Source organism: Ruditapes philippinarum, unplaced genomic scaffold (genome assembly GCF_026571515.1).
Source record: "Ruditapes philippinarum isolate M1 unplaced genomic scaffold, ASM2657151v2 ctg1420_1_1_1_1, whole genome shotgun sequence".
In the NCBI taxonomy this organism is placed as follows: Eukaryota; Metazoa; Mollusca; class Bivalvia; order Venerida; family Veneridae; genus Ruditapes; species Ruditapes philippinarum.
This window is the reverse complement of record NW_026857457.1, coordinates 34,983-57,612: the sequence shown is the minus strand read 5'-3', so window position 1 is coordinate 57,612 and position 22,630 is coordinate 34,983. Positions and strand designations below refer to the sequence as shown.

General features: G+C 32.4%; 2 protein-coding genes across 2 annotated transcripts; one reads left to right on the top strand and one right to left on the bottom strand.

The window, feature by feature from the left end:
- Positions 1-17,014, bottom strand: LOC132749802 (N-acetyl-D-glucosamine kinase-like). The gene is made up of 9 exons (XM_060739705.1): positions 16,877-17,014; positions 14,607-14,691; positions 13,427-13,525; positions 9,300-9,441; positions 6,745-6,968; positions 4,549-4,636; positions 3,586-3,683; positions 2,352-2,430; positions 1-766 (listed from the first exon to the last, which is right to left on the bottom strand). The coding sequence occupies exons 1-9, from the start codon at positions 16,909-16,911 to the stop codon at positions 588-590; spliced, it is 1,029 nt and encodes a 342-aa protein (XP_060595688.1). The 5' UTR covers positions 16,912-17,014; the 3' UTR covers positions 1-587.
- On the top strand, positions 16,939-22,340 carry LOC132749803 (transmembrane protein 230-like). The gene is made up of 4 exons (XM_060739706.1): positions 16,939-17,025; positions 18,701-18,841; positions 19,417-19,539; positions 19,843-22,340. The coding sequence occupies exons 2-4, from the start codon at positions 18,761-18,763 to the stop codon at positions 19,978-19,980; spliced, it is 342 nt and encodes a 113-aa protein (XP_060595689.1). The 5' UTR covers positions 16,939-17,025; positions 18,701-18,760; the 3' UTR covers positions 19,981-22,340.
- Positions 22,341-22,630: the final 290 nt, after the last annotated feature.

Here is a 22,630-nt window from a genome sequence, read left to right as displayed (position 1 = left end):
TTTATGTTTTTTTTTTTGTTTTTTTTTTTTTTTTTCTTAAATTATATTTTGATGTCCAAAAAGTCTAAAAACATAAATATTGAATTTCTTGCATTTCTTGATCAACTGGGGTAATTGAAACACAAATAAATGTAAAATATAATAAGAAAGATATCGATAATCAATCGAAAGTCATATTTTAGAGGGACCTATAACACAATTTAAATTAAAAGTGTTCAAAACACTATTCACTTTTGGGTCATTTTTCACAATATAATAATTATTTTGGAAAAAAGAAGTAAGTTACTGATCTAAGATTTTGCACATAAGTTATTGGTGAAGACCTAATTCAAATTGTACATATTTGAGAGAAAGAAAAAATCCACTCCTGTCATGTTTAAAATCCTCAGGGGAGTCCCTTAAAAAGTTAGCATCTAGTAATATGGCACAATAATATCTTTTAATGTTTTGGATTTTTATTCTAAATAAGAGTTCAATACTTTGCATAAAGCACTCTCTTTGTTCAACAAAGCATGATGTCATCTCAGTTGCCAAAAGTATGATGTCATGATGGTATAATTATATCAATAGGCTAAGTAGTATATTTATCAAAACTTCTCATGGAAAAAAACTTCAGCATTGGCATCGTAGTTCATTGGAAGAGTTGTCTTCGCAGCTCGAGCCCCGAGACTGGCGGCCCCGACACTTGCCGGCTGATTCAATGATACCAGTGTCAACTCACTGATTCTTTTATTTTGGCGATCTGCTTTCATTACTTCAGTGAAACCTGAAAAAGGAATGAACTGTGACTTAAATCTATGCATATAAAGAAAACAATACTTAACCCATTACTTCATGAGCATTTTGTGAAAAATGGCTGTTTTCATTGAAAAGTCTCCCGTTACAAGTTCAAATTGCTATAATACTATAAAAACTGCTTCAACACAAATCAAACTTGGCACAAATGTTGACTGGACCATTGCCCTTGCAACAACATGCTCAGGCTTAAATTTCCTGTTACCATGGCAACGAGGGGACATCTCAAAATTGCCAAAAATCACTATTTTGCGTTGATTTTTTCCATCATAATTGATTTCAAAGTGCTGCAACTTCTCAATGGATTGAGATAGAGTCAAATGCATTTCAGCGTTGGTTAGACGTTACCGTATGATCAATCTGGGGTCATTTATAGCCTCTCACAAGTCCAAAATTTTCTTGGCGATGAGGGGGACTCCGCCCCCCTTCAAACCCCCCAAACAGAAGGGGGCACATCCCCCTTCTGGCAACCCCCTGATGTATCTTTTGGTTGGGGGGCCGCGCCGAAAAAGTGGTCACTTTTTTTAACAACATTTCTCAAACAAAAACAAGTGTTAAGGGCCAAAATAATGCATTTTTTCACCATTTGAGACAACAAAAAGGGGGGGGGGGTGAAAAAGGCGTTAAAAGGCGTGTATATGAAGTAATGGGTTAACAGAAAATGATGAAAATACTTGAAATTACTCTATATTGCGTTTTTCCATGTTTAAACATGGCCTGTCATATAAATTTGAAGAAAAATTGTTGTTTTGTAGATTTTTTTATTTTTTTTCATTAACCCATTACTTCATGAGCATTTTGTGAAAAATGGCTGTTTTCATTGAAAAGTCTCCCGTTACAAGTTCAAATTGCTATAATACTATAAAAAAAACTGCTTCAAACACAAATCAAAACTTGGCACAAATGTTGACTGGACCATTGCCCTTGCAACAACATGCTCAGGCTTAAATTTCCTGTTACCATGGCAACGAGGGACATCTCAAAATTGCCAAAAATCACTATTTTGCGTTGATTTTTTCCATCATAATTGATTTCAAAGTGCTGCAACTTCTCAATGGATTGAGATAGAGTCAAATGCATTTCAGCGTTGGTTAGACGTTACCTTATGATCCATCTGGGGTCATTTATAGCCTCTCACAAGTCCAAAATTTTCTTGGCGATGAGGGGGACTCCGCCCCCCTTCAAACCCCCCAAAGGGGGCACATCCCCCTTCTGGCAACCCCCTGATGTATCTTTTGGTTGGGGGGCCGCGCCGAAAAAGTGGTCACTTTTTTTAACAACATTTCTCAAACAAAAACAAGTGTTAAGGGCCAAAATAATGCATTTTTCCACCATTTGAGACAACAAAAAGGGGGGGGGGTGAAAAAGGCGTTAAAAGGCGTGTATATGAAGTAATGGGTTAAATATCTGAGAAAAAAAGGCCTGAAGATACATTTGAGCTGCACCATGACAAAACCTAAAAATCTTAGTATATTTTTCTCAAGTTGGATTCTCTTGAAATAGTTTGGCTAATCTTGAGGCATGCAGCTTTAAAACCAAACCAAAATAATACTGACCTGGTTTCAAGAATGTCCAACTTTTCCAGACAGATCCCACTGTAACCACATGAAGTCCACCTTTACCTTTCAACAGACTCTACAATTATAACATTGTATATTGTAAAATTCATAAACTGCCAAGAAATGATCTTGATAGATTATACCATAAAAATTTTGAGCCATTGTCATAAAGCTAGAAGTACTTGTTAAACAATTAATACTTACATGTATACCATAACCTTTTATTGATAGAACTTAAATAGTGAATCAGAAAGAAAATATTGATTTTATCACTCCAGTCCTGAGCATTTAGATTGATGATTCCATCATGTGCAACAATTGTAGTGATTTAGATATCTTACGGATTAGATTATCCCCCTTAATAAACTGTAGCGAGTGTTACAATTTTTGATTTTGTGTGTATTTTCCAAAAGAATAAAGAAAGAAAAATATTAGAAAAGATATAACTATCAGGAAATATTTATATACCTATTTGAAGATTCTAAATTCGTTTTTTTTTTCTTTTTAAATATGTCAAAATAAAAACACAATGAAACAAAAATAAAATGTTTCCTTGACTAGATTCATCAAGAAAATATTCTATATTTATCTTTTCATCTGCGAAAGTTGACTTTACAATATATAATTGTTTCCATGATCAGAAAGCCCCTGTTGAGTAATTAATGAAGTTCTTTTCTTTTGTATTAATCTATTTTTAATTTCATTTATTGTTTTCGTATAATTTCAAGCAGCTGTGGTTTCTTCTAAATAAGGATACAAAATCTCAACTAATGGACATAACAAACATACATAAAAATTTTCCCACCAGACAGTTAATAGGTAATCCAGGAATTACCTATTGATTATGTCATAAATTTATGTCTTGTGTGATTTAAGACCTATCATAAACGTGTCTAAGTTAAAACAATAATGTTGAATAATTATATACACATACTAGGATAAACAGCATTTAGTCTTCAACAATAATAGTTATAGAATCCATAATTATTATCATGAAGAGTAGACAAATATAGTCATTAATTTAATGGAAGTACAGAGGGAAAGTTCATAAAACATAAAGTCATAAATCACCTTCTAGTCTGCTTCCTACCCCGTATTGGTTTCGAATCTCAGGATTTTCATATGTCAGTGTATATATTCTTTATTAATTTCTAACCAATCAAAGTTCTTTATAATTTTAAACCCAGGTGTCATATGAGGAAACATGTTAATGAATCTTATCTTATCTTACCTCATTTATACTAGGTTCTACAGCTATGATATGTTTAGCAAGTACTTTCCCTGCTTCAGCAAATACCTCTTTACACATGGCATCCCCTTCCTCGGCCCCTTAAATGACATAGACACAAACTTTAATCTTTAACATACTGACACAGTTCTGTTCTACTTTAAACTTGAAAACAAAAACTTCCAAGTTCAGTATCTTTTTTTTTTTTTTTTTTTTTTTATGGTGCACCAACACAATTTACGTTATATGACGCAGGAGGAGGAAAGATGATTTTGGCTAACCTTAGGTGTTATAAACTTAAAGCAACACCAGAGGTCAAAACCACCTCACCTGTTGGAGAGAAGAGATACATAGACTCCAATAATTCAAACCCATTTAGTTGCCTTTTATGATCAGCAGGGCTAAATGGTGGCTGCAATTCTGATGCCTCAACCCTTTAACCTTAGGTGATCTTTAAATTAAAATAATGATCCAGACAAAAAAGAGCATATGTTTAGATCTTCTGAGCTGTTAGCTAGCTGGATTAGCCTAGATAGGGTCCTAACTTGAAACTATCAGCTTGAAACTATCAGATCTTTGATAAATCAAGAATAACTAACATTGAATTTCTTTAGACTGGGCAGTCAAGGATTACCTACGAAAGTGCAACACTTATTTCCAGTAGGGTCCTTACCTCAGCAGACTCCAGAGACAAGCTATAAGATACAAAGGAATCTGGGAACCAGTCCCTAGCTCTTATTGAATAAACCCCTTGGTTCTTTTACATGCCCAGTGTATAGCACTGATACTGAGGGTTTCCTGGATTTCTTACCAGTACACCTCTAATTAGGTGGGAACACTGAAAGTGTCTCTGAAAAATCCCAAGGATGTTACCCAGGATCGAACCTGAAACCTGAGGAGTGACAGTCAGTGTTTATAATTTAAATGCACATTTTCTGTAAACCAATGTGAAGAACACTGACATACCTTTAGCAAGTTCCTTACACATACCAGCAATGTAGGACTTCTCAAAGCTGGAGTACAAATGTTGAAGCATACCACTATTCTGTGTGATCTGTAACATATATTTTATATATAAATTTTGGGAAAGAATCTAGTTTAGCAGACCCCAGAACTAAATGAATGTGCATGCGTTTTTGTATCTATACATTTCATTCTGTTTCTAAGCATTTTTCTGAATTTTGTTGTAGTATTTAAAATGAATATGTAACAAGAGGGCCATGATGGCCCTGAAGTCGCTCACCTGTATATAGGCCCATTGAGCGGGGCCAGTTTAAACCCAAGGGCTTTTATTTGAACAAACTTGGTAGACACCCATTAGAAGATGTTTCATGCTAAACATCTAAGGTCTAGCTCATTGGGTTTTTTAAAAGAAGATTTTTTAAGTTTTTACTATACACATATAGTCAAAAACAGGGGCCAGTTTTGACCCCAGGGCTTTTATTTGAACAATCTTTGTAGACACTCACTAGAAGATGTTTCATGCATAATATCTAAACTCTAGCTATTTAGGTTTTTTCAAAGAAGATTTTTAAGTTTTTGCTATACACATATAAAGAAAATCAATGTCCCCCGGGGCGGGGCCAATTTTGACCCCAGGGCTTTTATTTGAAAAAACTTTGTAGACACTCACTAGAAGATGTTTCATGCTCAATATCTCAACTCTAGCTATTTGAGTTTTTTCAAAGAAGATTTTTTAAGTTTTTGCTATACACATATAAGGAAAATGAATGACCCCCTGGGCGGGGCCAATTTTGACCCCAGGGCTTTTATTTGAACAAACTTTGTAGACACCCACTAGAAGATGTTTCCTGCTTAGTATCTAAACTCTAGCTATTTGGTTTTTTTCAAAGAAGATTTCTTAAGTTTTTGTTATACACATATAAATAAAATCAATGACCCCCGGGGCGGGGCCAATTTTGACCCCAGGGCTCTTATTTGAACAAACTTGGTAGACATCCATTAGAGGATGTTTCATGCTAAATATCTTAAATCTAGCTCTTTGGGTTCTTTAAAAGAAGATTTTTTAAGTTTTTATATATGCATATAGGGAAAATCAATGACCCCCTGGGGCGGGGCCAGTTTTGACCCCAGGGCTTTTATTTGAACAAACTTGGTAGATACCCATTAGAGGATGTTTCATGCTAAATATCTTAGCTCTAGCTCTAGCTCTTTGGGTTCTTTAAAAGAAGTTTTTTAAGTTTTTACTTTATGCATATAGGGAAAATCAATTACCCCCTGGGGCGGGGCCAGTTTTGACCCCAGGGCTTTTATTTGAACAAACTTGGTAGACACTCACTAGAAGATGTTTCATGTCAAATATCTAAGCTCTAGCTCTTTGGGTTTTTTAGAAGAAGATATTTAAAGTTTTCTCTTTTGGTTGCCATGGCAACCAGAGTTCTGCATGGAATTAAATTCTTTGAACAATTTTCAAAGGTGACCACCAAAGAAACATTCCTATGAAGTTTGGATGAAATTGGCTCAGTGGTTTATGGTAAAAGTTTACGGACGACGGACGGAGGACGGATGGACGGACGAACGCCGGAGGAAAAGCGATCACAAAAGCTCACCTTGTCACTTTGTGACAGGTGAGCTAAAAAGTGGGGGTGTAAAGTGAGTTAGCTAATACATGTATTGCTTATCTTCTGGGGTTCCGCTAAATTGGATGAGTTACATATTTAATAGCTTCCAATACAACTTTTCAGTCCAAAAACTTTATAGAGCTGCTTGAATAAAACTTCAAGCCGAGAACCACAGGAGTTTGAAATTCTATAAATAATTGATGAAAGATCATTTCTGTGAAGTTTGGTCAAAATCCACCATGTGGGTTCATTGGAGATGTTGTTTAAAGAAATTGTGGATAATGACTGGCAACATACCATCACAAAAGCTCACCTCTGAGCAATTTGTGCTCAGGTGAGCTAAAAGAAATAGTAAATTATATAACCAGAGGCATTTTTTTAAATAACATTGGGGACTTACATATTGCCATATTTAACATTCATTGATAGAATAGCAAACTTCTTTGTATATAAACACATTTGAATGTAGCCAAATGATAGCATGTTCCTTAATTGAGAAACCCTATTTATATATACTAAAGCATGCTTTAGTTGGCCCCTATGTTACACAAAAACCAAAACTAAAACTATACTGTAATACCTTGAAATACTGATGCATAATTTTCCTAACACATTCCACACTAGACTTGGAAACTATCAAATTATCATCATGGTCAAACAGGCGTTTGAGTGCAAGCTGAGCGATCCAGTATGCTGATCCCTCATCCCCGATCAGGTGACCCCAACCACCACAACGTCGAGTTGTGTTATCTGGATTGATCAGCTGACAGTTGGACCCTGTCCCAGCAATCAACACAATACCCCCTAGCGTAAAAAGTACAAAAGAATAGGTATAACTAAGATAACATAATAAATTTCAATAAATTACACTTATTAACATTAATTTGCCCTATAAATCCATCATTTCATATATTTCAGATTCAATCTTTAAAAATGAGACATACATAAAAAAGCTCCATAAAATTTTAACAAACCCTTCTTATTCTACTATTATAGTATGGCAGTACAGTCGAGACTGCCATAGCGACCCCCTGATTTCAATGACTCCCTGTTTTATCCGACCTTGTTTCAGTACTCCCAACATATTTTCCTATGGTATCCGGACAATTCCCCTCCCGGACGATTCCCCTCCCAGTAAATTTGAATGTTTTTTCACAACCCAGACATTTCCCCTCCCGTTATTTTTTTACGGCGGACATTTCCCCTCCCATTATTTTTTTACGGCGGACAATTCCCCTCCCGTTATTTTAGCAGACCAGACAATTCCCCTTCCGCTGTTGTCAGAGCGGACATAATTTCCCTCCCGTGGCTGTTTAACATATATATTATATAATATTGTTTATTTGAAAGGTATTTTTAATCGACTTTAAATACATTTTGCTTGTCTATATTGACATGAATATAAACAAAACGCATTTTTTTTTTGTTAAAATAATCTTTATTTCGTCAATACATTTCTGCAGCGGTAAAATAATTGTAAATAATTGGTTTTGCAATCAAGGACACATTTAATTAAGGGCAGCATTGATTAAAGATTTTTTATTGACAGTTTGTTTATCTTAAGCAGCGGCGGCAATGATTAAAGGCGGTATAATGTCACCTTTGTGAAATAATGATTCTTAAAAGGTCTGATCTTTAACACTTTGTTGTTAAGAGTAAAACTGTCATCTTTAATAAGAATGGTTATAGATTTTTTATACGCAGTGGCGGCTATGATTAAGGGCCGTATAATGTCACGTTCCGCTCTGTGAAAAAACGGGAGGGGAATTGTCCGCTCTGCTAAAATAACCGGAGGGGAATTGTCCGTCCTATAAATTAACGAGAGGGGAAAAGTCCACCCTATTAAAATAACGAGAGGGGAAATGTCCGGGTTGTGAAAATAATATGGAAGGGGAATCGTCCAGGAGGGGGATTGTCCGGGATTCTTTTCCTATATATATGGTCTGAATTAAACGACTCCTTGTCATATGTGACAAGCGACCCTAATTGTCTGGTCCCAATGCAATGTTTTGTCTGATTTAAACCACTTTCACACCTTTTAATTGTCCGTTAATCAGATAAATAATACCTATTTTAACACCCAGAGGGCCAAAATAATTAAGTCCAATTATAATCCAGTAGCAAACAAACTCTACACACCTATGCCTCAATTACACAGTTAACATGTATACAGGTTTAGAGTGGTTGAGCGTCTGTTCCCTACTGCCAAATATGGTAAGCATGATGGAATCGATGTGTGTGTAATGTACATAATGACCTGAGTAAACTGGATTAAGACTTGTTTCAGATTTTTTTTTTTAAATTATAGAGTGCCAACGGAAGATTTTTTTTTTTAAGGCAGCATTTTTTAAATTTACCTTTTTCATAACGGCTGCATAATTAATACGGAAAAAATATTGATACCAAACCAGAAAAAGCTTTGGATATGGATATGTTTAACTTTTACAAGTACGATATTTATTTCAATGATTTAAATGCATCAAATTCCTGTTTATTTTATACCATAAAGATTCAATTTAAATCTTAATACAAAAATAAAATTAAATTTTATATGATATACATGCAAATATATTTGTTTTACATGGATTCTTATTTTATTTACATCAAACATTTTAAGAAGACTTAGGTTTATTTGCAATTGGTTAGATATTATTCCTTCACACAGATATATGTGTGTTAAGTCACAATGGTATATAGACAGATAGATGGTATTTAAATTTAATTTTCTTTGAGACTGTATTTAGAGACTCCCTGTCATATGTGACCTTTTTTCTGAAGATCCCTTGGAAAGTCACATATGACAGTCTTGACTGTAATCTGAACATATGCTTATAATTTTCATACATAGTGTCACCATGACCAATATGGCAGATTGTTGTAAATGCTATAATTATGTTTGATCACTGATATAAACTTTGTTGGATACATTTACTTGTAATTAAAGATGCAACAGTGTATACAAGTAAAATGCCAGTGACAGTAAGGAACTTTCATTGCTATAAATTAATGAAAGTTATAATTACCACAATACATAAGGGTCCCACCCTACGTGATAAGCAATGTTTACAAAATAACTCATATTTCAGTATAGAATAATAAGAATTATCAGCATTAAAATGCTAGTGACAATATTACCATCTGGTGTTGCTGTAAAGAGTGCCCCCCATGTATCACTGGCTACAAATACTTCTTCATAATCATCCTTATACTGCTCTTTGATATGCTTGATAAGTTGTTCCTGGGATTCCTTCTCATCAGCACCACTCATTGATAAACCCTGAAATATGTACATACAACATAAATACCACTCATTGATAAACCCTGAAATATGTACATACAACATAAAAAGCACTCATTGATAAACCCTGAAATATGTTCATACAACATAAAAAGCACTCATTGATAAACCCTGAAATATGTTCATACACCACAAATACCACTCATTGATAATTCCTGGAACAATATTTTGAAGAAATGCCATGACCTGGGGCATTTAAGCTTTAGCTTAAACAGGGCTAATCAAATTAATATGAGCAAACTTGATAAAAGACTACCCAAAAATGCTACAAAGTTTGGGAACATCTATCAATTATTTCAGTAGGAAATGATGTTCAAAGGTATTTTCTATTTTTAGCTTTAGTGGCCCCTAAAAGGGGCTAATCAAATTAATATAAGCAAACTTGATAAAAGAGTACCTAAGAATGCTACAGACAAAGATTGGTGATCATCCATCAATTGGTTCTGAAGTATGAGATGTTTAAAGGTTTTTTCTATTTTTAGCTTTAGCTGCCCCTAAAAGGGGCCAATCAAATTAATGTGAGCAAACTTGATAAAAGACTACCCAAGAATGCTACAGACAAAGTTTGGTGATCATCCATCAATTAGTTCTGTAGAAATAGACATTTAAAGGCATTTCTATTTTTAGCTTTTGCGGCCCCTAAAAGGGGCCAATCAAAATAATATTAGCAAACTTGATAAAAGACTACCCAAGAATGCTACAGACAAAGTTTGGTGGTCATCCATCAATTAGTTCTCTAGAAATAGACATTTTACGGTATTTCTATTTTTAGCTTTAGTAGCCCCTAAAAGGGGCCAATCAAATTAATATGAGCAAACTTGATAAAAGACTTCCCGAGAATGCTGTCAACAAAATTTGGTGATCATCCATCCATTAGTGCTGTAGGAGAAGATGTTTAAAGGTTTTTCTATTTTTAGCCCTAGAGATCCCTAAAAGGGGCCAATCAAATTAATATGAGCAAACTTGATAAAAGACTACCCAACAATGCTACAGACAAAGTTTGGTGATCATCCATCAATTAGTTCTCTAGAAATTGACATTTAACGGTATTTTTATTTTTAGCCCTAGACACCCCTAAAAGGGGCCAATCAAATTAATATGAGCAAACTTGATAAAAGAGTACCTAAGAATGCTACAGACAAAGTTTGGTGATCATCCATCAATTAGTTCTGTAGAAATAGACGATTAAAGGTTTTTCTATTTTTAGCTTTAGCGGCCCCTAAAAGGGGCCAATCACATTCATATGAGCAAACTTGATAAAAGACTACCCAAGAGTGCTACAGACAAAGTTTGGTGATCATCCATCAATTAGTTCTGTAGAAGAAGATGTTTAAAGGTTTTTCTATTTTTAGCTCTGCTGACCCCTAAAAGGGACCAATTGGAATGACATGAGCAAATTCAAGTGTGACTGTCACAAGGATGCTACAGACCAAATTTGAAGTAAATCTGCCCAGTAGTTTCAGAGAAGAAGACGATTGTTGACGCATGACGACGGACGCCAGAGCATCCCCCTTTGATACTAATAGCTCACCCTGAGCCTTTGGCTCTGGTGAGCTAATAAGGTCATTCAACATAAATACCACTCATTGATAAATCCTTAGATATGTTCATACAACACAAAAACTACTCATTGATAATCCCTAAAATATGTTCATACAACATAAAAGCCACTCATTGCTAATACCTAAAATATGTTCATACCAATACCACATACAATATAAATGCCATTTATTGGTAAACCTTGAAACATGTTCTTACAACATAAATGCTATCATTGATAACCCCTGAAATATGTTGATAAAACAAAAATTTTACTCATTGATAATCACTGAAATATGTTCATGTAACTTTCTAACATTGATGAACCCTGAGATATTTTCACATAGCTTGGCAGCACCACACATCGTATCGATTTATTCAGGGAATAGACATACATATATACACATACAATTTTATCACAGATATCAACTTGAATATAAATAAAAACACACACATAAATGCACAAAAATAATTATACGATTAATCAATAAGTATGTTCTATGTAACCCTAGGATTGCCCATTAAGCTAAAAGCTTATTTCCAATGGGGTCCATTTTCTGTAAAATTATTACACTAACTTACATAATGATAAATGAATTATAAAGAAGTTAAACTTAATGACAATTTTCAATAATCAAAACACATTTTTCAATATAATAAGACAAGTACATTGTACACAAACAAAATGAAAAAAGTTTCTTTTAAACTAAAACATATCAAGTACACATAAACATGTTTCAAAACCTTATCATAAGTTACACATCAATTTAATAATAAATAAACATATTATTCACTTGTTTATCATTTTCATTACTTAAAAAAAGTTTTACTTTCGTTTTAAATGTTTGGATATTGTCAATTGATCTAATGTTGTCTGGTAAAGAATTCCAGTCTTTAATGGCATTGTAGAAAAATGTATTTTTTACATAAGAATCATTTTGAGGTAAAACAAAATTAAAATTACTGGATCTTAAATTGGATATTCTACAAACCTTAAACAATTCCTTTAAATAGGAAGGGCTTTTGTTGTAATAAACTTTATGAATGTGGTTGAGTCTTAACTGTCTAACTCTATCATTGACATTTAATAATTTAAGATCGGACAGAACCTTATTTGTCACTGAAGTCCTAGGAGTGTAGTCTTTTATAAAGCGCACAACCTTATTTTTGAGCTACTTGAAGTTTGTGCTTCAGTGACTTACTCAGTCCTTCGTACCAAGAAGATGAAGAATAATCAAAAGTGACACAGCAAAAGGCAGGACATAACTGTTTCTTTATTTCTTCCGATAAACAATTTTTGTAACGGTATAGAAAAATGTAATCTTCCATTCACCTTTGAAAGAATGCTCTTGACAATTTTATCTCCTGATAGATAACAATCGATATTCAAACCAAGATATTTAACTTCAGACGAAGACTTTATTGTTTGATCATTACATGAAATGGAAAAATTTTGTAATTTATTAATTTCGATTTAGAACCAAATAGCATACATTCAGTCTTGCCCAGGTGTAGAGATAATTTTATTGTCAACTAACCAATCTGAGCATCGTTCCAATACCTTTCCAAGTTTTTGGCTATAATTTTGGATCCTTATGCGAAAAATAATATTGTGCTATCATCTGCATATAAAATTAACTTGCAATCAGAACCGATACTTGTTACCATGTCATTAACGTAGCAGAGAAATAGAAGAGGACCCAAAATACTGCCCTGAGGGACCCCACACGTAATAGGAATTGAGTCAGAAAAAACTTTACCAATACTTACTTTCTTACACATTGACAAATTCCTGAGATATGTTTTCATAACTTAACTACACCACCATTAATGGAAATGTATTAAGTGAGATTTCAAACATGGGTTACTTTAAAAAGACTGTTGGAAGGAAATCAAAATGCATCAATCATATTAATTCAAATCAAATCAAGTAACCAATAAATGGAACAAATACATACATGAGATGTGCCACATGTACCTTTATTAGTTGCAAGGCTTTTTATCTTCATTCTATAGCTATGGCCCTTTAATGCACGAGTTCAGCCTTTTTTCATGTCTTTGTCAAATTAGAAGTAAGAAAATCTCTAAAAATCTTAAAACAGATCAAAATACAGTGAAAACTTCTGGCATCACATTTATAAATATACCATGTTCTTGTTAAGCACTGTTTTAAAGCAGCATGTCTCCAGATTCATGCTAATTTTCACAAAAATGTAAAATGTTTAAAAAAAGTAAAATGTTATCATATGAACAAACAAAGTAATTTACACATATATGACATATAACATGTATATTATTTCTTGAACTCTGAATATTTTTACTTTTTTAAAGTCTTTGTACATTTTTCTCTAGGTAGATTTTCCTGCAATATTTTGGCTTATTTGGAGGCATGCAGCTTTAAACTATTAAAAGATGTATATCATACCACTCCCTTCAGCTTGGTCCCAGCATCCAGTTTAGCTGTTTGTTTAGCTGTCACTAACATACCATGTATACGTTTACAGCATTCATCCAGCCCTATAAGCTGTAATAGACGGACATGTTTGAACACATGAACAGAGAACATCCAAAAAGTACAAGAAAACAATTTCAGGGCTAACATTAATAATAACAGGTACTTCATACTTGAGATATATTAATTTTGCATAATTGCATCATTAATATAGAACGTAGAGTGGAACATTGTTAATATCAAAAGGGTACAATGTTAAAAATCTTCTGTGGAAATAGAGTATATTGAATGAGTGTAGGTTTAATACTACATTTATTGAACGAGTTGAATAAAATAATATTGTTGAATATTCAACAAGTTGAATAAATTTAGTATTGAATCTACACAAATATAAAATTCTATTTATCACATATCCAAAATAAAAACGTGCCTATAGTGTAACGCTAACATTAGTGCGCTTTAACGCTATGTTTATATAAATCGCAAATGACGTCATGTCAAAGTGTTATTACACTAGTGTAATATCGTTTTTATCAAATGGCATTATAACACTCCTGTGCCACGGTTTATGTGATAAAATTAGTTAAAATGACAGTTGCATAACTCTTAGCCTACTAGCAGCAACTGATTCTACCCATGCAGCCAGTGCTGACTTATCATAATCTGCACTATTTGCTATTCAGTCTATACATAGTTTGAAATTCTCCCTTTAAATTATAAATAGATTTGTCCATACTGAAAGCTAAACAACTCCAGTAAGGATTATTTTCATAATCTAAATTATGAAATTATTATCAAATTTTCTCCAACTTAAAAAATTCTGTGAATTCACTTAAATTCGTGGGCATGGAATTTCGCGTTTTTCACCAATGTGTTCTTAAATTGGTGGACATCCTACCTTTTGTAAAATTTATATAATATGATGCAAAATAATCTGAATGCAGACGAAATGAAATTTTGTTGCATCTTAAATTCATGGATGGGCCTTTTATCTGTGAAACCCAAGAAAAATAGTGCCAAATGAAAAATAATTATTTTGCAGTAAATATACACAGCTCATTAGAATTTGAATTTACTATTGAATTCATTCAATGATAACTATAAATAAAATACAATTAATTCAAGCATTTACAACAGTGTATAAAAGGTTTACCCATTGGTTGGTCCCCTCGCCTTCACTTTTTGCTATAACCTGTCCATCTGACCGTAACAACACAAACTTTGAATGAGTAGCACCACTAAAATATCAATATACAAAACAGGTATGAATGAATAGAGTTAATCAAGTATTATTAAATATGTAATTATATTCAGCTCTTATGTCGGAAAAAAGAAACAGTATAGAATAACTAAAATAGAGCTACATATTTATGATTCAGTGCAGTCAGATTACATAAATTTGCTCAAAGTATATCTATATTATTTTGAATACATTTGTATGTAACAGAATGATGTAATTTTTTTCCAGATCATTGAAAGACATACAAAGTTCCAATGTTATATTGATTGCTGCAGAGAATTACTTTGCTGTGCTGTAATGTAGATAGATATTTAAACCATCATGAGGGAAGGTCAAAACAAAACTTTGTCACCATTTTTACTAAACAATTATTCTTAATACATGATTTAAAGAGTAGCTAATTTATGCAGGTACAGGATGATAGTCTTTCTACAGAGAGAATTGAGGCATTTTACCTACATGTAACTTTTAACACAAGCTTAGATGTTGACAAACCCACTGTTGTCTAAATGCGAGATGTAGCTTATGAGGTGGACTGACATCATAGAAAGATTTAACAAAAAAAATCTAACGTTTGTTTTGAAAGTTTAAAGTTTACTGAACACTTGAGCTTTGTTGCTATAACTACAGTTTGACGGTTTCACATATTAAAACAAAATTTTTTAATAAAAGAACAATATAATTTTACTAACATTTAAAGGTGCATGTGCTTTGCCATGTTAAAGGGGGTTAAATCATCACCAGTCAATATTTACGAAATGCCAGGATATCACTTCCTCTCTCAAAAAATCCCTAGAACCACCCTAGCTAGGGAGTACATTCAAAAATCACTCAGTTACGCCCCTTAACATTAGGAAGTGGCTAGCCGTACGGGCCCGTACGGCTAGCCAAAAGTTCTAGCCGTACGTGAGTCACGTACGACTAGCCAGGACACACTGTATTGGCTAGCCGTACGGCACTTTTCAAAATTATATGGAAGTCGAAAATGTATATGTTATTTTGTGTCTTTAAACGAGGATTTTAATCAAGTCTCCGCATTTGTCCTAGTGTGTTCACTTTAATAAAGATGCTCCGCCATTTTGTAAAAAAAATGAATACGAACAAGCGTTGTAATAATGTATTTTGATAAAAGTGTCTAAGTTGTATGTTTTAAGTTATAACGTCCTTGATTTTCATGCTTATGATTTGTTGTTTTATTTGTATGAAAGATGAATTGTTAAATCATTTTTGATAATTAAGCACATGGATCGAATAAATAATGATCGGAGGGGAATTAATAATTAAATAAATAAATAAATAAGTAAATAAAAAGAATACTGAAAAAAAACGGTGAAAAGCAAAAATAATTTAATAATTTTCAAATACAGTATAGATAATTTTAAATATCGAACATCAAAGCACAATCAATTAAAAGCCTTAATTAAGGCAAACTTTCTTTAATAATGGACAAATTTCTATACCGTCGGTAATTGACGCAATTATCTTCGGCGTTTTTTTTATTATTATTTGAAAATATTAAACTAAATGAAACAAAAAAAATATCAACGTTTTATTAACTATTTCAATTGATGTTATTTAACTGCAACCAAACGCTATTTTTCTCGACGTATTGAGATGACAAAAATATATACTGTATTCGTATACTTTCTTTACTCTAGCCGACAAGGCGATTAATCTTTTTAAAAGTAAACATACGAAGACAATTGCTGTGTCTTGTACAAATCCTGGCTTAAAGTCATAAAAAACATATGCATTTTCGACTACCATATAATTTTGAGAAGTGCCGTACGGCTAGCCAATACAGTGTGTCCTGGCTAGTCGTACGTGACTCACGTACGGCTAGAACTTTTGGCTAGCCGTACGGACCCGTACGGCTAGCCACTTCCTTAACATTAACTTTTCCCATAACATGAATGTACTAGTCATATGTAATTTGTAGCTCAATTCTCATAACAGTGCTGGGATAGCAAGAAAATGAGCCGTACATATATTTTTCCAGCCGTTCAAGCATTACAGAGGTCTTGCCACTGCATAAATCTGAACTTGTGGTCGCGAAATTATATTACATTTCAATATGTACTATAATATATTTTAAACTTTGCATTGTCATGCGTTTTAAACTGTACTTAGTGGTTCTTTGAATAAGTTTCCACATTGCATGATAAAATATATAACTGATTTACCCTTCCAATCCTCCAAAATATTGAAAATTTGACATTTTGTTTGCAACGTCACACGATAAGAACAGAACCAATCCGCATTTGTTTACTTCCGGATTCTCACGTTGGGTAGAATTTGTTAAAATTTATCTGGCTTTGTTAATGACTCACAGGTAAATTGGCCGTGTTTGGTTGTATTTAAAACAAAATTAGTTATACGATACTGAAAATCATCATTAGGAGTTCATTTGAAGTGTATTTGTGTTTTTATTACTAGATTAAATGTGGCCCAGTAATCGGATAAAGCAAATTATCCACAATTTATATTGACTTTCATTTATTTTAATAGACTTTGACTTGGGAATTGATGTGTGTTTAAATCACACTAAAATGATTCATTTAGTATCTCTGACATTTCCTGGAATAGACCAAAATGTATATATTAAAATTCAATCAGGTGATAGCCCTTAATTAGTTTCTTAAAATTATGTTTGTTTAATATGTACATGTAGTGATGTACATGTATCAATCATTATGTATATGCATTGATCTATAATATAGAGGTAAAGTTAGAGCTTTCATTGATTCTGTCTGAAGGATTAAGCATATAGATCAATGATATCAATGTCAGATGACAAATATTTACAATTTATCAATATTTTTAGTATTAATATTTATCTTTACCATGTGATGCGAAGATATTTTTTGAAGATTTGTTTTTGATGTTCCTTGATCAGCTATTATATGCGAGTAGCATGCTTGATTGGTAATAAAACAATGAAATTTCAAATGAGGCAGGTTTCTTTTCAAAACAAGTTATTTCAAATATTATAAACTTTTTATAAAGCACAGTTAATGAGTTATAAATGGAAGTTAATTATAACATGGTACTTGTATAAATGTGGTGCAAAATAAGATGGCGTGATAGCTTAGTTGGTTAAACCACTGGCTGCCACTCCTGAGGTCCCTGGTTTGATCCTGGGTAACATCCTTTTGGATTTTTCAGAGACACTTTCAGTGTTTCCCACCTACCTAGAGGTGTACTGGTAAGAAATCCAGGTAATCCTCACATGTATCAGTGCTATTCACTGGGCATGTAAAAGAACCAATTAAGGGATCTATACAATAAGAGCTAGGGACTGGTTCCTGGATTCCCTTATATCTCATAGCCATCTCTCATTTCAATGTATACCTGCTTAGTGTAATCCTAGATGATTTTGAAGCAATATTATGTATATGTAGATGAAATGTGACCATTAACAATGCAAATCACTTTTTCAAATCATAGCACAGACTGAAAAGTACAAAATATATAATCAGACTGGGAGTGGAGATGGGGCACTGGGAATATAGGGCACTCAGTTTAGAAACTGTTGTGTCATGAGCATGGACATTATTTCATAAATATTATTATAAATGTTATAATAATTTTGATTTCATGCTGGAAGGCACTGCCCATATAAACTTGTTCCTGAGTTAGCAATAGTTTACATTTTTTTAACTTTCAAGTGCCTGAGAGAATAATAGATTTTAAAATCCATCATTTTGATTTTACATATTATAATAATCTTAATTGCTTTCAGCCTTTGATAGTTAGGGTATTACTGGAGCAACACAATTAATTACAGCAATATTTTATGTGTTAAGTTTGTCAGTGTTGCCTTTAATGACAGGATCTGGAACATTTACCATATTTCTTATCAATGGCTCTCTTATTACATAAAGAAAAACAAAAAGTTTAGAGAATTTAATTCAGGATCAATAGCCTTTCAGTCAATAATAACTATAGGTAAAGTTTATATCATTAAATGATTTTTAACTAATCAAATTGTGTAACTTTTATTATAGATTCCTGTTGATGAGTGGACAGTTCATGATCAGTATTCAATCAAAGCAATAGAATCAAAAATGAAGAGAAACATGCCTGGTGAAACAAAAGTAAAGTACAAGAGGATGAGTAGGAGTAAAGATGACTTTTTAGATATACAGGTATAGTGGCCTTTTGTTTTTTTAGATATACAGGTATAGGGGCCTTTTGTTTTTTAGATATACAGGTATAGGGGCCTTTTGTTTTTATGCTTGTCTTAAAAGATGTTTGTCTTCAGACTAGTTTAAAAAGTGAAATAAGAATAAGCTGTAGAGTGGTACATCAACAGTAATATACTTTTTATGCTACTATTTGCTACTTTATTTTAATATTTTATGTTTGAAACATTTAAAACTGATAATAAACTGTCCAAATTCAAAAGTTAGAAATTCTGTAAAAGTGTTACAATGTATTTAGAACCAAAAGAAGTTCACATTTTCAGTTATTTTCCAGAAAGAACCATTTGAGTAAAGAACTTTAGCAAATTATTACATTGTATTCATACATTCATACTATGTAACAGCAGTGATCAGTTAAAAAAAATAGAAATTTATACATACTATATACATACTGTTGGGGGAAAAAAATGTCATTTCTTTTGAAAAGTTTATAATAAAGTTGTACAATACATGTTTTTTTTATCATTACAGATGAAGTCATTATCTTAATTATCTGTGTAATTTGTTTGTTATTACAGTTTGAGAAACCACCACCAAAGTTTCCAACAAAAGCTATATTATTGTCTGTTGTATTGTTTGTACTTGGAAGTATCCTCCTAGTTATTGGCTCCCTGCTCATGACTGGATATATTGATGCCAAGGTAAAACTATTTATCATTATCTACTGATTGGTCAAGAGTGGATTTGAACTGGGACATAGTATAATACGACAAGCAACTGGAAAGTGGGGCAGAATTGTTTTGTTGGATGATCTATCAATGTCTTCAAACTTAAAAAAATGTTGAATTGTATAATCATAAGTTAAATTTAAGTTTGTTTAAATAAATTTCAAGTTTTGTGTCATATAGTTTATCAGACACTGTTATGTTGAATGAGAATTTAGGTTTCTAAGATAACAACTAAGTATGTAATTGATTGAAATATTTTATTTTCTTACATTACAGTATGGTGATAGAACATGGCCTGTGTTGATTCTAGGCTCTATAATGTTCATTCCTGGATTCTACCATGTCAGGATTGCATACTACGCTTATCAGGGATATGCAGGCTACTCGTATGATGACATTCCAGAATTTGAATGATGTGCTGAATATGGAACTACTTTTCTTAAAATCCTTACACCTGCTGAATTTCTGTATAATGGACATGTTTTGGGTTCAATTTTAATAACCTATTGTGTAGCATTAGAAAGAAATGCACTATCAAGTTGATAAATTTTAATTTACCAGAAAATGTCTGATTAGACATCATTAAGGTAAATCACTTTTACCGGGACATAAATCATCTCCGGGACAGACACCTTATTTCAGGGACAATCCCGGACGTCCGGGATGTTATGGCATGTATGGCTATTTACGGACTCATTTCTTTGGTGGTGGTATAGGCCTACTGTTATTTTGACTTACAGCATTTAGAGGTGTTTTTTTCTATATTTGTTATATAGTTTATTTGTATATTTTGCAAAATTCAAGTTATTTTCATTATTTTTACATTATTTAAACTTGAATTTGGTGACCAGTCTGTCTTACTTGCAGTTTCATTAGTTGGTTGTTGGAATATACTGTGTACTTTGCTCTGACCAATGAAAAGGCTTTAGAGAAGACTGGTTACCAAATTACATTTTGAATAATCTGGAAAAACGGGAGAAATGATCACTGTACATCATTATTTTACTATCTTACTGTTGCCTTATTTTTGTCATTTACTTCATTCTATTTCTAAAATTAACAGGGTTATAAGCATTTAAGTCTTTTAGAAAATCTAGGCCTAAATCTTTTCGAAAATCTAGGCCTAAATAGAAAATTCTTGATTGTATATAAGTCTTTGAAAAATTCATACAATGATATTAAAATGTGCCATCTTATATAATGCTATCGCACATTCATTTTCATTGTATTTGCAAACACTTTAAGTGACATAATGCCCATCTATGTGTAATTGGTCAGTATGCAGATAAAAGAAAAAAAGCTTAAAATTTTGTCAGAATTGTTTTTAATTTTGTATTGTACCTGTAAGTGTAACATTCAATTGATAAAAAGGGTGGGGCAGTCTTTTTATATTTTAGGCAGTCCTACACATTTCTTATTATGAATTTATGGTCAAAGATCATTATTATAGTCAATCTTTTTGAAGTGTATACAATGTAACTAATAAAGCTCAGTTTGACCACATAAAAATGGGCATAATTTCACTTTAACCTCTGATTTTATCTATTGAACAAGTCTTATCATTCATTAGTTGTTATTTTTTCAAATTTATAATATTTTATATGTGAGGTTTTTTTTATTCATTATAGTTGTGCAATATATTTGTTGTTAGCTTTAAAACAGTTCTTTTCTGTATAATTATACATGTATATCTTGTTCCTAGAGATGTCATCAATAGAAAGTATATTGATATATTGTTGTTTCATGTATTTTCTGTATATGTTCAGGGATTTTAATTTGATGATTGAATTGCTTCTGTACTTTTAAATATAAGGAATATTGCTGTTTGAATAAGTGAACAACCGGTTTGCTAGACAAGACAAATTTTTATTTGTAGATAATAAATAATAAATACCTTTATATCAAGTATTTTTATTTCTGTTCTGTAAGTAGGGTTTTGTTGTTTTGCTGTTCTATATTTGTAAACTAGGTTTTGTTGTTCTGAAAGATGGATTTTGTGTCAACTGGGGTTTGCTGTTCTATGAATTGGATTTTGTTGTTCTTTTTCAGTACACTAGGTTTTCTTGTTCTGTAAGTTGAATTTTGTGTAAACTAGGTTTTGTTGTTTTATGAATTAGATTTTGTTGTTCTGTACCGGTAAACTAGGGTTTGTTGTTCTCTCAGTTGAATTTGTTGTTCAATAATTTGGATTCTGTTGTTCAAAACCAGTAAATACTAGGGTTTTCTTGTTCTGACAGCTTGAGTTACCTGATTCTGTTATTTAGGTCAAATTTTTGTGTTTAAGTTGTTTGACCCTCTTGTTTTGTAAGTCAGATTTTAGATTTTTTTCTATAAGTTAAGTATATCTCTTTGATTTTTGCTGTTCTATTCCTGTCGGTGGTATTTTAATGTTCTTTAAGTTAAATTTTGTTTTATAGGCATGAATAACATCAATTCAGTTTATACATAATATGATAATTTCCTGATTCAAATTTGTTCTCTTTGAAAAAAATGAAAATGTTTTGATCATCGACATTGTGAGATACCTGTGTCTAATTTGAAATGAATTAATCTAGCTTTTATCCTAACATTCATTGTATCTACAAAACGAGTACATATACTTTGTGATAATGTCCATGGACTTTATTATTTTTCAAGGAAGTGTAACTTTAATGTTAAGAGTTGTATGAATGTATATTGTATTTAGAGTCTCAGATTTTTTCAAAATATATTTGCTATTTATTGATTGCTTGTATGATATGTGAATAAAGGGAAATAAATGTATGATACTTTGATATTTTTTCATCAATTTATTTCATTGAATAGATGTCCGGAACTCTTCAAATATTGGTTTTTCCCAGCTAATCCATACCTACAAACAAACTTTTTCCAATATAGCTTCACAATGCACATCCATCACAATAGATTAATCAACCTGTTGATCTTACTTTCAAAGCTGTAACTGTAAAAGTTTTTTTTGTACTTGGAAAAACCCAAAATATTTTTAATTCCGGAGTAAGTCTATTAGAAACTGTATGTATCATTATGTGGTCAAATTGCTATTCCTCAAATTGGACATTCAAGA